The sequence below is a fragment of the Megalobrama amblycephala genome, linkage group LG13 (assembly GCF_018812025.1).
Source record: "Megalobrama amblycephala isolate DHTTF-2021 linkage group LG13, ASM1881202v1, whole genome shotgun sequence".
Classification (NCBI taxonomy): domain Eukaryota; kingdom Metazoa; phylum Chordata; class Actinopteri; order Cypriniformes; family Xenocyprididae; genus Megalobrama; species Megalobrama amblycephala.
The window spans coordinates 24,353,125-24,365,999 of record NC_063056.1 but is presented as its reverse complement, the minus strand read 5'-3'; the positions used below and the strand labels follow the sequence as shown (position 1 = coordinate 24,365,999).

Sequence of the window (12,875 nt, the reverse complement as noted above, 5' to 3'; positions counted from 1 at the left end):
GAAACGTCTATGTGTCCGCAAAGGAAGGGCTTATTTAATTATTTATTTTTTAACAGCTTTTATTTTGTAAAACTCCATTCCCACAGATCTCGCGATATTTCGGCTGAGCTCCGTTCGCCAGAAGAGGCGCCTGTAAAGGAACAACATCATCAACTTATATGGGCTTCTGAATTATTCCAATTTATAAATGACGAAGATGGGAAGATAATACAAAATTATTTGGATCAGGTACCACTCTAATTTACCATCTAACAGTATTATGTGAAACAAAAGGAAAGCATCACGAGACGTGGATTGGCACCAATGTTTACTCGCTAGCTGCTAATATGTTGAGCTGAAGATCATGGTCGCTATGCGGTGATGAATAACAGTAACCACGAAGACTTTCCGACAAAAAAAGATAAATTTGTTAATTTGTATTACTACATCTATTAATATCCCCATTACATCCCAATTTGTCCAAGAAGTTTAAGTTATTCGTCTCAGAAGACATCAGCAAAGCTAAAAAGCTAAAGTCGTTAGCCTGCAGAGCAAATGACAGTTCTGTGATGTTTTCCTAGTGAGCGCTGTGCATTGAGTACCTCTAAAAGTTCTTGGTTTTGCTGTTTAAGATCTTTGATCTATAGGATGCATTGACTCAATTCAATATAATCTTTCTTAATACCTTTTTTTTTTTTTTTTTGCAGCTGAATAGACCTCACGCTGGCTTTGAAGAGGCTCTTGACAGATATCTCTTGACTATCATAGTATGACCCAGTACCCACCACAGACTAGTCGCTCCAACTTCTACGCTGTTGTGAAAGCAGAAGCCTCTTCAACACCACCCCTCTCCACCAACATGGCCAACAGCACCGTCGTCCCCGGCAAAGTTCCAGGCACCCCTGGACCTGCAGGGAGACTGAGTCCCGAAGGCACTCAGGTGAGACACCATATAGCGTTTCAATTGTATTAGATTCTGGCTCTATTTGTATTCCTTATAACATTTATGATCTAATGTCCTCTCTACAGGTGCTCAGCAAGAAGAAGCTGCAGGACCTTGTGCGAGAAATTGATCCTAATGAGCAACTCGATGAGGATGTGGAGGAGGTACTTATGACTTATTATTAGTTATGTGCACAAGTACATATTTTCATAATTGACAAGTCAGTAGGTTGCTTGAACAACTACTCGGTTATAAGGAAGTATTTTAGAATTGTTGCATTTTAAAATGTCCCTTTATACCCCCTGCTTAAATAAAAAATGAAAACAAAAGAAGTCTGTATAAACTAGTCAGTTATTTATTCATATTGGTCCCATTATCTATTTTCCTTTTTTTTTTTTTCAGCTCAGTGCTTTGAACATTATTTTATATTGACATCATAATACTTTTATTTAATAAGGATGCATTAAATTGAACAAAAATGACAGTAAAGACTTATACATTGTTTCAAAAATATGCTGTTCTTTTGAACTTTGTATTCATCAAAAACCCTGAAAACAAAAATATTAACCCTTGCATCCTTATGCATTTTTGCATTTCAGTGTTTTCCTTTGTTAACATTGATTTTGGCTCAGGTGTTTATAATAATATTTTACCCTCATTTCCTTCAAAAAATCAATTTTACCCTCTGAAATCTTTCTTCAGCAGCAAATCAACATGTTAGATGATTTCTGAAGGATCATGTAACACTGAAGAATGGAGTAATGATGCTGAAAATTCAACTTTGCCATCACCGCAATAAATGATATTTTAAAATATATTAAAATAGAAAAGTTATTTTAAATTGAAATAATATTTCACAATTTTTTTATTTTTTATTTTTTTTTTACAATTTTTACTGTATTTTTGATTAAATAAATGCAGCCTTGGTGAGCATAAGAGAATTATAAAATAATCTTACCAACTTCTGAATGGTAGAATGTATGTATGTAGGAAGGAATATATTCATGTGTAATATATACAGTACTCAACAAATTTATTATACCATCAAAGGTTTGTGCCACAGCTGCCCTAAACTAACAGTATTGGTGATTACCCAAAATCATTTTTTATGTTTCTGTAATGGTTAATCCCCACCAGTATATGTAAACTCTTTAGTCACAGTGTTTCTAATGCTAAAATATAATTATTGTTGGGATTTAATGGATTCAAAGATGGATCGCACAAAAGTTTAATCAAAAGCAGGTCTTTGGGAATAATTACAAATTATTTGGAGGTCAATAACAATAGAGACTGTGGAAAAGTACATAAAAACAATGCCAGCAAGAATCCAAGCTGTTATCAAGGAGGCCATACATGTGTGAATAAAGACCGTTTCGTTGTTTATTATTTGCCTAATAAATGACAATAAAAATTTTAGTTTTAAACAGGTTTTTGACAGATTACTAAAATATTTGTTTTCTCTTTATTATGACAGGTGGTCTAATAAATTTAAGCACTATATATATATATGTGTGTGTGTGTGTGTGTGTGTGTGTGTGTGTGTGTGTGTGTGCTTTGCTGACAGATAGTAGAATGACTTACTGTGACTGTCACTACGCTGTTGTCTGTTGACCTGAGTCATTTCCCATTCGCTTCAGATGCTCTTGCAGATTGCTGATGATTTCATTGAGAGCGTGGTGACTGCTGCATGCCAACTTGCACGACACAGGAAGTCAAATACTCTCGAAGTGAAAGATGTCCAGCTACACCTCGGTGAGGGTCTTGAATATACAATTCCCAGTGGTTTAAGTGCCTTTTTTTTTTTTTTTAAATGAATGTAAATATATACATTTATTTATTCTGATGCATCCGTTTACATTAAACTTATGTTTTTCATTTTATTTTATTACTATTAATAATAATTTTTATTGGAAATAAAGGTACATCATACATTATGTATCCTTTAGGTTGTTAAATCAAGGCCAATGGCAGATGGTTTGAATGTGTTAATATAGTCTATAATCCAATATTGAATTACAGAACGACAGTGGAACATGTGGATTCCTGGTTATGGGTCAGATGAGATCCGACCGTATAAGAAGGCATGCACCACAGAAGCTCACAAACAGGTCAGCCGTCAGTCTCATGCATTTAAACTGATCCCTAAAGATGATTTTGAAAAACGAAAGACTTGCATACCTAAATAATATATTTTTCTGTTCTTTCAGAGAATGGCATTGATCCGCAAAACAACCAAAAAGTAGCCAGATCGGAAGTACCAACAAACATTTTTTTCCCTGGAAGTTTTGGAAGTGGGGATGGTTTGAACCTATACATGTTATGTTAATCAAAGAGGAAGAATGCGTTGTACTATTTGCAGTACGCTTCTGTTGACATTTCTCATTCGAAAGGTTTGCAGGAATTGATGTAATTTGTCTGTACAGTTCACTTTGTGTTAAAACCACCATGTGAACATTTTGTTTGAGCACCTTGGTGCTAAACTGGGGCTTTATTATATGATAGAATCTCACGGAGCTCTGTCAAAAAAAAATTTTTTTTTATTGTTTCACCCACAAACCACATTTTCATTCAAAATACATGTATAGTTCACCCATCATGCAGTCACACAACTTCTGCTCAGCTGGCATTAGTAGCTATGCACAATTACAATCACCATGTTGTCCGATTTGTTTATAATGTTCGGTGTTATAGATCTCGTCACTTAAGTAATATTTAGTACTATAGAGAAATCCTTAATGTGTGACTTTCTAAAGGTAAACAGTCATTTTTACCAGAGAAATAAATACCACTTCCCCATGTGATTAATTGCATTGGAACTAGTGACATAATTGTTAGAGGGGGTTATATATGTGATGTGTGGGAAATGATGTATAAACCCCATCTGCTGTGGGCAGATTTGAACATTTTTCGTGGAGTTAAACTGAGTATAAACTGTTTTTTTGTTTTTTTTGGCCGTGTATCACAGTGTTTTACAGTCTCCTGTTTTTCATGAATAAAAAAACTAATTGTGATTTATTCACACTGAACTCGCTCATATTATGTTGGACATCATATCCTAAATAATAACCAAGAAAACCTGTTTCAGAAATGTGTCTAGACTGTGACAACTGAATATCTAACTTCTCCTTTATCTATGAAAGTCAAACATCAGTGAATCATTTACAAATCCACAGGATTAGCTCTTCAGAATGTCATGTAATTATGAATTCTGTGAATTTCAGAAAGCCCTTTCTGTATCAACAAAAATAAATCCATGTTTATGGAATTATGTGGTTAGGTAATGAGGAAATAAAAAGGGTTATAATCTTCAACTGATGGAGTTACACTGATGCCGCGTTAATAACACGTTTATCCAAAGTTGAGCCCAGAAATATGAACAAACATTTGGAAATCAAATTTGCAGATGTATATAAATGATGTTAAGAGTTTCAGTGTGGTTTGCAAATACTGAAATCTTGCAGAAAAGCATATATTATCCATGCCATGAGGAAAGATCTGTCGGATCAACTTTAATACCTACAATCTTACATCACAAAAGTCCTTGAGATTTGTTTTAGGTATATTTGGCAATGCCAGACTGATCCATCCTATTTGAAGATCTGTACTCAAAGGCTCTGAGAACCACATGCCACAAGTTAACAAGCACAGCTCTTGTTTTTCTCAGCAGCTTCATTGTTTTGTATCTTCTGGATCATTTGGGCTGTAGGAGCTGAGCTCTTGACTCCATCCCACCCATCACGCAACTGGATCTCTCCACTTCTCAAGCCCTGATAAACCCTCCGGGTCAAGAGATCAAAGGTCTCTTTCACATTGTGACCTGTTTTGGCTGAAGCCTCGATGTACGGTGCTCCCAATTGGCTTGCGAGCTTTTCTGCCTCAGTTCGGTTCACGGCTCGCTCACCGGCCTTGTCCCGGTCACTCTTGTGTCCCACCAGCACGAAGAGCACTGTGTAGGGTTGCACACGTTCTGACACCTCCGCGTGCCACTGCTGCACATTTTCGAAAGATTTACGGTTGCCCAGATCGAATACCAGAAGACCTCCGACTGAATTGCGGTAGTAGGAGCGAGTCACAGACCTGCAAATGTACCATAGTTGAAGAATTATTTTTTTGTACTATAATAATCAATAATGTATTTATACATTACATTAATTCTAGCTCCATTCCAGCCTCTTCTTACCATCCAATCAATTCCCAATGGATAAAATCTATATTAATAATAAAATAATAAAAATAAAACTATATGTTTTTTTCTGTCATTCCTAAGGCCTTTTCAAGGAAAGTCAGTTCACTCTGCAGTCATATTCACAATGCCTCCAGGCAGTTATTTTTGGCATGCAAGACCAACTCCCATCTACTTGAATGGTGAAAAACTGAAATCTCAAAAACTGCTAACATTTAAATAACATCAAATCAGCAATAAAATCTGACATGGACTGCCCCATAAACGGTTCTTATCCTGAAATAGCATTGGTCCCTCCAATGTGCATGTGCAGTCCCAGACTGTTTCTACGAAAACTGGAGCTTCTAACTGCGATCCAGTGATGTGATGATTTTGCCAATTGGGGGCTGGCCAATTGGTAAACTGGATGATAGTAATATGGGCAAACTGTCTTGGTATATAGAGTCTTTGATAATTCTGAAATAAACTAAAATGTGTTGGAAATGTCACATCACTTTGACTTTCAAACCCTCAAAAGATCAGTTACAAGCCAGTTCAGAGGTGGCTCCCACCTTTTCAGGTCATCCATGCCATTTTTGCAGTGAAAACAGTACCTCAAAGCTATATTTATTGTCAAAAAAAGTAATGTATTTTAAGTGCCTTCCCCTCATCACAAGGCTCGTCACCCATGAGACACTGGAATGACGTGAGGGTGAGTAAACAATGACAGAATTTTGGGTGATTTGTTTCTTTAACCTAAGTCATTTAACCATACTAGTGAACAGGCCCAACTCCATCTCTAAGATGCTAGATGGGCTATAGGCCTTTTCAGGGTGGGCTGAACTGTTGCCAGGGTAGGACAATTAAGTGGGCCAAGCCCCCCCTGTGGAGCCGAGCCTGGCAGTGAATCCATTTATAGTGTAGACTGTCAACATACTTCCTGGAAGTATCATGAGAATACTTGCTGCTGTGATGAGTAATATGTTTCACAATACTGTTTTACAGAAGCAAGGCAACTTCTTTAAACTGTTTTTAGACATTGAACTTCTGACTAAATGTACAGAAGTTACTTTGAGGGGGAAAATAGTCCTTCTTTCTCCATTTGGACATCTGTGGATTTTTCACCTTAAAAGGGATACTCCACCCCAAAATAAAAATGATCTCATCATTTAGCCTACTCACCCTCATACAGTCCCACATATATGACTTTCTTTCTTCTGTGGAACACAAACTGAGATTTTTAGAAAAATAACCCATTTCTTTGAGTCCATACAATGCAGAGGTGTCCAATCCTGCTCCTGGAGGGCCACTGCCCTGCAAAGTTTAGCTCCAACCCCAATTAAACACACCTGAACCAGCTAATCAAGGTCTCACTAGGCATGCCAGAAACGTACTAGAAAGTTGGAGCTAAACTCTGCAGGAGTGTGGCCCTCCAGGACTGACTTTGGACATCCCTGATTTAATGCAAGATGATGGTTCAAAGGCCAGCCAAAACGGACATGATGGTAATCCATACAACCACTTTTGATGAAGTAATATCTTCTGAAGTGAAACGACTGGTTTGTGTGAGAAAATACTCATTTTTCAAACAATTCGAACTATAAACCAGCACTCCTGGCTAGCTGCCATATGTGTGTTTCCTTGACGTAAACATGGACTTGCAGAAGACATCACTTATTGCACGTTTCACACAAGTGTACACACATATGACACTTGTCTGGAAGCGATGGTTTATATTTGAATTTTTTCTTTTTTTTTTAAATATCAGTATTTTTCAAACACAAACCTATCGTTTTGCTTCAGAAGACTTTGATTCATCATCTTGGGTTTATGGATTACCATCGTGTTTGTTTTGTGCGGTTTTCGAAGCGTCAACTTTTGGATTACTATCCACTTGCAAGACTCCCAGAGATAGAATCATTTTCTAAAAATCTCCATTTGTGTTCCACAAAAGAATCTGGGATGGCATGAGGCTGAGTAAATTTTCATTTTTGGGTGGAGTATACATTTAAGTATTCGATTAGGAGGGTGTAGTTCATTCAATTCATGGTAGAACTTTCAAAAGCTTGAAATATTTGGACTTACCTAAACCTCTCCTGACCAGCTGTATCCCAGAACTGCAGTTTGACCCTCACCCCAGGTTCAACCTCTAGAAAGTGTACATAGAAGTCTACTCCGACAGTCTGGTTGATGCACTCCAGAAACAGGTCCTCTGTGTATCTCTTCAACATGGAAGACTTGCCCACCGTGGAGTCTCCTAGCATGATGATTCGAAACTGGTACTGCCACAAAGTGAGATCCATGACTCACTGAGAACCAAACCAATGTGAAAAATGAAAAGGCTAGAGTTCACTAAAAACTGTCAATCCACCAGGATCCTTGGATGTCTGACCAGAGAACCCCTTACCTTAGAGGAATTGAAGTTCTCATGTTAAATAAACCCATAGTTCCTTAGGTTCTCCTGTGTTTTTCTGCAAAGAGCAGCATCTGTGTGAATGTTTTAGGGGTGGGAGCGTCTACTTGATCTGTTTCTTTAATCTTTGCCTGTTCATACTTGTTAGTAGGCAGGGTTTATGTGAGGGGTGGAGTTTATAAATACCAGCAAAAAGTTAGGAATTTCTTATAGACCAGAGGGAATGAGCAAGCAGTATCATATCAGGACAAGCCCAGCATTTCCTGTTGAGACCAGCTAGGCATGCATCACATAAAAGCACATGTAATAAGCAAAAACATTTCAGCTAAGACTTTCTCAATAGGCCAACCATGAGAACGCTTCCACCCATGTCATAACCTCTGAAGATGGCTGGAAGACTTCCAATGTCATGATGAAATCAAGCCCACAATATTCCTCACTGATGTGCATTACAGGTTAGATTCCATAATTATGAAGCTTTCCAAACAGGAGGTGAACAACAATGGAACAGACTCCCACAGGACACAGACAGACAGATGATTTAGGCTATAAATAGAGTGTTTCACTTTGTTTTCAGATACTTTAGTTTAGTGGACTACTTTATAACTCAAAGGAGGCTTTAATTGTAATACTATCAACGTGTGTTACTGCTATCAGTTTTTGTATGTAATGAAGCATTAAAAAGCCACTGATAGGCACTTGGGTAGGCCTATACACTTCAGAAACTTGGCATTAAAGTAGATTATACCAGGTCAGCAAGGGTGGGGATCCAGTGAAGCGGAATAAATGTCCATAATTTACTGACAGAGGGAGGAAGCCTTAAGTCTAATTGACTTAAATGTATTAAAATGACCATTAAAACGTTTTACTCACGAGCCACGACTCCTCATACTGCTGGAATTAAGTCTCGTATTTTTAGTGTTTTTTTTGTTTTTTTTTTTGTTTTTTTTTGGTAGCGATTTCTTCATTAAACCAGCTTGTAATGCATTTTTCTTGATGGCCGCTAGGAGACGGTCTTTCTCTATGACGATGACACTCAAACCATCATCCGTAAAAGGAAGTTCAAGCTTTACTGCAGCTGCTGACTTTTGTGTTTTCTGCCCTCATCTGGATGGGAAATCTGTGAAAATGTATTCAAACGTGGTAAAAATACTACTACATTCATCATAAAAGCAAAATCAAATGAGTCAAATATTTAATAAACAAAAATGAATGAATAAATAATAAATACAATAAAAATTAAGCAAAAAAAAACAAACATGCAAAGCAAGTATACAAAACAACCACAAAACACTTGAATGAAATGAACCTAAAAAAAAATTAAAGATACATTAAAAAAAAAAGAAAAACATTTAAAAATACAGCAAACACTGGTTATAGAACAATCAGAATCAGTCGCAATTTCTAATTTTTAGTGGTTTTTGTCCTTCATTTTTTATTTTGTCAAAATACCTGGTTACATTTGATTGGTCATAATATGGAAAACATGCAGTTTCATGTTGACTTTATGAGTCCAGCATTTGTTGTTTTCCGCTGACTTATTTTTTATGGATCTTTCCCCAGCTCTCATGCAAGTGCACTTCTCCGCTCAGATAGCCCTGATAAATGCGCCGGGTCAACAGTTCAAAAGCTTCTGCCACATTGTGACCAGTTTTGGCCGAGGCCTCGATGTACGGTGCTCCCAATTCACTGGCAAACTCTTCCACCTCATCTTGATTCACCTCCCGCTCTTCTCTGTCACACTTGTGTCCCACAAGCATGAAGAGCACAGTATACGGCTGCACAATATTGCACACCTCCATGTGCCGATATTTAACGTAGTTGAAAGACTCACGATCACCCAGGTCAAACACCAGCATGCATCCAGCTGATTGAGGGGTGGAAGGACAGATAACACGCCTGTAAACATATGAGTTCATGACATTAAACAACTATTACATTGTGCAATAATTTTTTTTTTTTTTTTTTTTGAGAAATTTAAAAACAAATAAAAAATTACATTTTAAAAAATGGTGCTCAACCAAACAAAAAAAAAGAGGTGCATAATTCCAACCTTTAAAGAAAAGAAAGCTTATGTGATATGATCTGCGAAAACCCATAACTTGGTGAAATTTCTTTCTTTCATATGTTGTCTGTGAAAAGTTATAGTTATCTGAAGTCGGCTGATCGCTCTGATTTTCAGGAACGGAATTTTGAGAAAAACAGGTCGTTTGACACAAAAGATTCATAACGCTCCGAAGTGTTTTGAAATCGGCCATCACAATATAAGTCGTTATTATTTTTTGGTGCACAAAAAATATTCTCGTCACTTTATAATATTAATATTGAACCACTGTACTCACATAAACTGATTTAAATATGTTTTTAGTACATTAATGGATCTTGAGAGAAGAAATGTCATTGATGGCTACGCAGGCCTCACAGAGTCATCGGATTTCAACAAAAATATCTTAATTTGTGTTCCGAAGATGAATGAAAGTCTTACGGGTGTGGAACGGCATGAGCGTGAGTAATAAATGACATTATTTTCATTTTTGGGTGAACTAAAAGGGAAAGGGAAAGCTATGGGCGATTTTTTTTTTTTTTTTTTTTTTTTTTTTTTTGCACCTCCGCCGGGTGTTCTTAAACAGTTAGAGAAAGTCTTTTCAGCTTGCCACTAAATTGCTATTTTTCCGCATTAAACAGGCGAATTTTGGCAAGATATTTTCAGAGATGATAGACAAGATGTTATAAAATAATAATTTAATGAAAACCCAATTTTGACAAAAAAAAAAAGACATTCGACCTATTTTATTTTGACATTACTGAAAACGTTCCATCGCGACATCTGACGGGTTTTCCCAGATTTCAACACACACACACACACACACACACACACACACACACACACACACACACACACTCTCACTCTCTCTCTCTCTATAGGACTATATATATATATATATAGGTGCTGGTCATATAATTAATTTTTTTTATTGTAAATTATTTTTAAAAATGAAACTTTCATATATTCTAGATTCCCTACATGTAAAGTAAAACATTTCAAAAGTTTTTTTAATTTTGATGATTAAAGCGTACAGCTCATGAAAGTCCAAAATCCAGTATCTCAAAATATTTGAATATTTCCTAAGATCAATCAAAAAATGGATTTTCAAAACAGAAAAGTTCAAGTTCTTCAAAGTATGTTCATTTGTACACTCAATACTTGGTCGGCAGCACATATTACAGCAAATGACTTGCTCTAGCACAAATTACAGCATCAGTGAGTTGTGGCATGGAAGTGATCAGCCTGTGGCACTGCTGAGGCACTATTGAGCCTTCAGATCATCTGTATATTGTTGGATCGACTGTTTCTCATCTTTCTCTTGAAAATATCCCATAGATTCAGGTGTCAGGCATGTTGGCTGGCCAATAAAGCACAGTAATATCATGGTCAGCAAACCACTTGGAAGTGGTTTTTGCACTGTGGGCAGGTGCTAATGTCCTGCTGGAAAAGGAAATCAGCATCTCCATAAAGCTTGTCAGCAGATGGAAGCATATAGTGCTCCAAAATCTCCTGAAAGATGGCTGCATTGACTTTGCACTTGATAAAACACAATGGACCAACACCAGCAGATGTCACGGCCCCCCAAATCATTACTGACTTCAGAAACTTCCCACTAGACTTCAAGCAGCTTGGATTCTGTGCCTCTCCAGTCTTCCTTCAGACTCTGGGACCATGATTTCAACATGAAATGCAAAATGTACTTTTATCTGAAAAGAGGACTTTCGACCACTGTTCACTGTCCAGTTCTTTTTCTCCTTAGCCCAGGTAAGATGCTTCTGACGTTGTTTCTGTTTCAGAAGTGGCTTGGTAGTCCTTTTCCTGAAGATGTCTGAGTGTGGTGACTCTTGATGCGCTGACTCCGGCTTCATTCTACTCATTGTGAAGCTCTCCCAAGTGTTTGAATCGGCTTTACTTGACAGTATTCTCAAGCTTGTGGACATCCCTGTTGCTTGTGCACCTTTGCCTACCCACTTTCTTCCTTCTAGTCAACTTTGCATTTAATATGCTTTGATACATCACTCTGTAAACAGCCACCACATTCAGTAATGACCATCTGTGACTTACTCTCTTTGTGGAGGGTGTCAATGATTGTCTCCTGGACCATTGCCAAGTCAGCAGTCTTCCCCATTAGTGTGGTTTCAAAGAACAAGAGATACCCGGAATTTATACTGTAGGGATGGTCATTTAATGAAACTCAAATGTAAATATTCTAATATTTTGAGATACTGGATTTTGGACTTTCATTAGCTGTACGCTCTAATCAACAAATAAAAAAAAAAAAAAAACTTTTGAAATGTTTTACTTTACATGTAGGGAATCTAGTATAAATGAAAGTTTCATTTTTTCAAATAATTTACAATAAAAAAAAAAAAACTTTTTCACGATATTCTAATTATATGACCAGCACCTGTATATATAGGGTGCGATCTATGGGTGCGATTTGTTAGGGGGGGATGAGGGGGATATCCCACCTGGTTGATGCTACTCCACAAACCACCAACAGAGCATATAAAATATCAAAAATAAAAATCGTTTTTTTTTTTTTTTTTTTTTTTTTTTATAAACATCGCCAAGTAAAACGCATTTATATAGAACTGTCTCTTTACGACCACAACAAACGGGACACTTTTCAGACGCGCATTCCAGGAGCAAGTCAAACGAGTGCGGAAAAGGTTCAGGTGACTACGAGTAGATAGTGGTGCAAATTGTAGATTGTAGATAGTGGTGCAAATATAAGCTATCTAATACTTCAAATCTCAAGGTTAAATCAGAAGATTTTTTTGTAAAAATGTTTCTGTAATAGCTGCCAAAAATAGTATATAGCTCCACTGTGTATAGCTCCCCCTCCCCCTTTAAAGGAAGAGGCTAGAATTTTGAAAAGCATGGAGATGTTGTGAATTCTGCTTACCAAAACGATTCATGACCGGGTGTATCCCAAATCTGTAGATTCACTCTCACCCCAGGTTCCACTTCTAGGATGTGACTGCAGAAGCTCATTCCAATGGTCACCCATCTCTCTGGATACAGACCCTCTGTGTAGCGCTTCAGAATACATGACTTGCCCACATTATTGTCACCTATCATCATCATTTTAAAACGGTAGAGGAACTGTGCACTGTGATTCATGACAGCTGACACTGCTGCAGGATCCATAAAGATATGACCAGAAAAACTGAGAACCCATCAAATTATAATTGATATTCAGTTAAATCCACAATTCAGGTTTTACATATCAGGATCTGTAACAGGGGTTGTAGGGGTTTCACTTCTATTGTTGATTCATCTTTTTCCTGTTCATAGTAAGTTGTGCAACAAGTTCATATGATCATAT

The 12,875-nt window shown here is 37.1% G+C and overlaps 3 protein-coding genes across 4 annotated transcripts; 1 reads left to right on the top strand and 2 right to left on the bottom strand.

The window, feature by feature from the left end:
* The first annotated feature begins 76 nt into the window (after positions 1-76).
* On the top strand, positions 77-3,937 carry taf12 (TAF12 RNA polymerase II, TATA box binding protein (TBP)-associated factor). The gene is made up of 6 exons (XM_048151853.1): positions 77-228; positions 687-919; positions 1,009-1,086; positions 2,560-2,674; positions 2,942-3,030; positions 3,130-3,937. Exons 2-6 carry the CDS (start codon positions 749-751, stop codon positions 3,163-3,165), a joined length of 489 nt encoding a protein of 162 aa, XP_048007810.1. The 5' UTR covers positions 77-228; positions 687-748; the 3' UTR covers positions 3,166-3,937.
* On the bottom strand, positions 3,438-7,650 carry rab42b (RAB42, member RAS oncogene family). Of its 2 annotated transcripts, none has more exons than XM_048151850.1 (3): positions 7,492-7,650; positions 7,170-7,393; positions 3,438-4,999 (listed from the first exon to the last, which is right to left on the bottom strand). In XM_048151850.1, exons 2-3 carry the CDS (start codon positions 7,385-7,387, stop codon positions 4,558-4,560), a joined length of 660 nt encoding a protein of 219 aa, XP_048007807.1. In that variant the 5' UTR covers positions 7,388-7,393; positions 7,492-7,650; the 3' UTR covers positions 3,438-4,557. The 2 variants fall into 2 exon arrangements, with proteins under 2 accessions (XP_048007807.1, XP_048007808.1); XM_048151851.1 differs by having other exon boundaries at positions 7,170-7,366; positions 7,492-7,645.
* A 1,207-nt stretch (positions 7,651-8,857) lies between these two features.
* LOC125242855 (ras-related protein Rab-39A-like) lies at positions 8,858-12,759 on the bottom strand. The gene is made up of 2 exons (XM_048151852.1): positions 12,453-12,759; positions 8,858-9,396 (listed from the first exon to the last, which is right to left on the bottom strand). Exons 1-2 carry the CDS (start codon positions 12,695-12,697, stop codon positions 9,036-9,038), a joined length of 606 nt encoding a protein of 201 aa, XP_048007809.1. The 5' UTR covers positions 12,698-12,759; the 3' UTR covers positions 8,858-9,035.
* Between the last annotated feature and the right edge of the window lie 116 nt (positions 12,760-12,875).

Bases quoted from the DNA above. Each gene is read 5' to 3' on its own strand.
- taf12 (XM_048151853.1), top strand. From the start codon at position 749: ATGACCCAGTACCCACCACAGACTAGTCGCTCCAACTTCTACGCTGTT. The intron at 920-1,008 runs GTGAGACACCAT...TCCTCTCTACAG, and splicing joins TGAGTCCCGAAGGCACTCAG to GTGCTCAGCAAGAAGAAGCT. The intron at 3,031-3,129 runs GTCAGCCGTCAG...CTGTTCTTTCAG, and splicing joins CCACAGAAGCTCACAAACAG to AGAATGGCATTGATCCGCAA.
- rab42b (XM_048151850.1), bottom strand. From the start codon at position 7,387: ATGGATCTCACTTTGTGGCAGTACCAGTTTCGAATCATCATGCTAGGA. The intron at 5,000-7,169 runs GTAAGTCCAAAT...GTACATTTGCAG, and splicing joins GCTGGTCAGGAGAGGTTTAG to GTCTGTGACTCGCTCCTACT.
- LOC125242855 (XM_048151852.1), bottom strand. From the start codon at position 12,697: ATGGATCCTGCAGCAGTGTCAGCTGTCATGAATCACAGTGCACAGTTC. The intron at 9,397-12,452 runs GTAAGCAGAATT...ATATGTTTACAG, and splicing joins CCCGGTCATGAATCGTTTTG to GCGTGTTATCTGTCCTTCCA.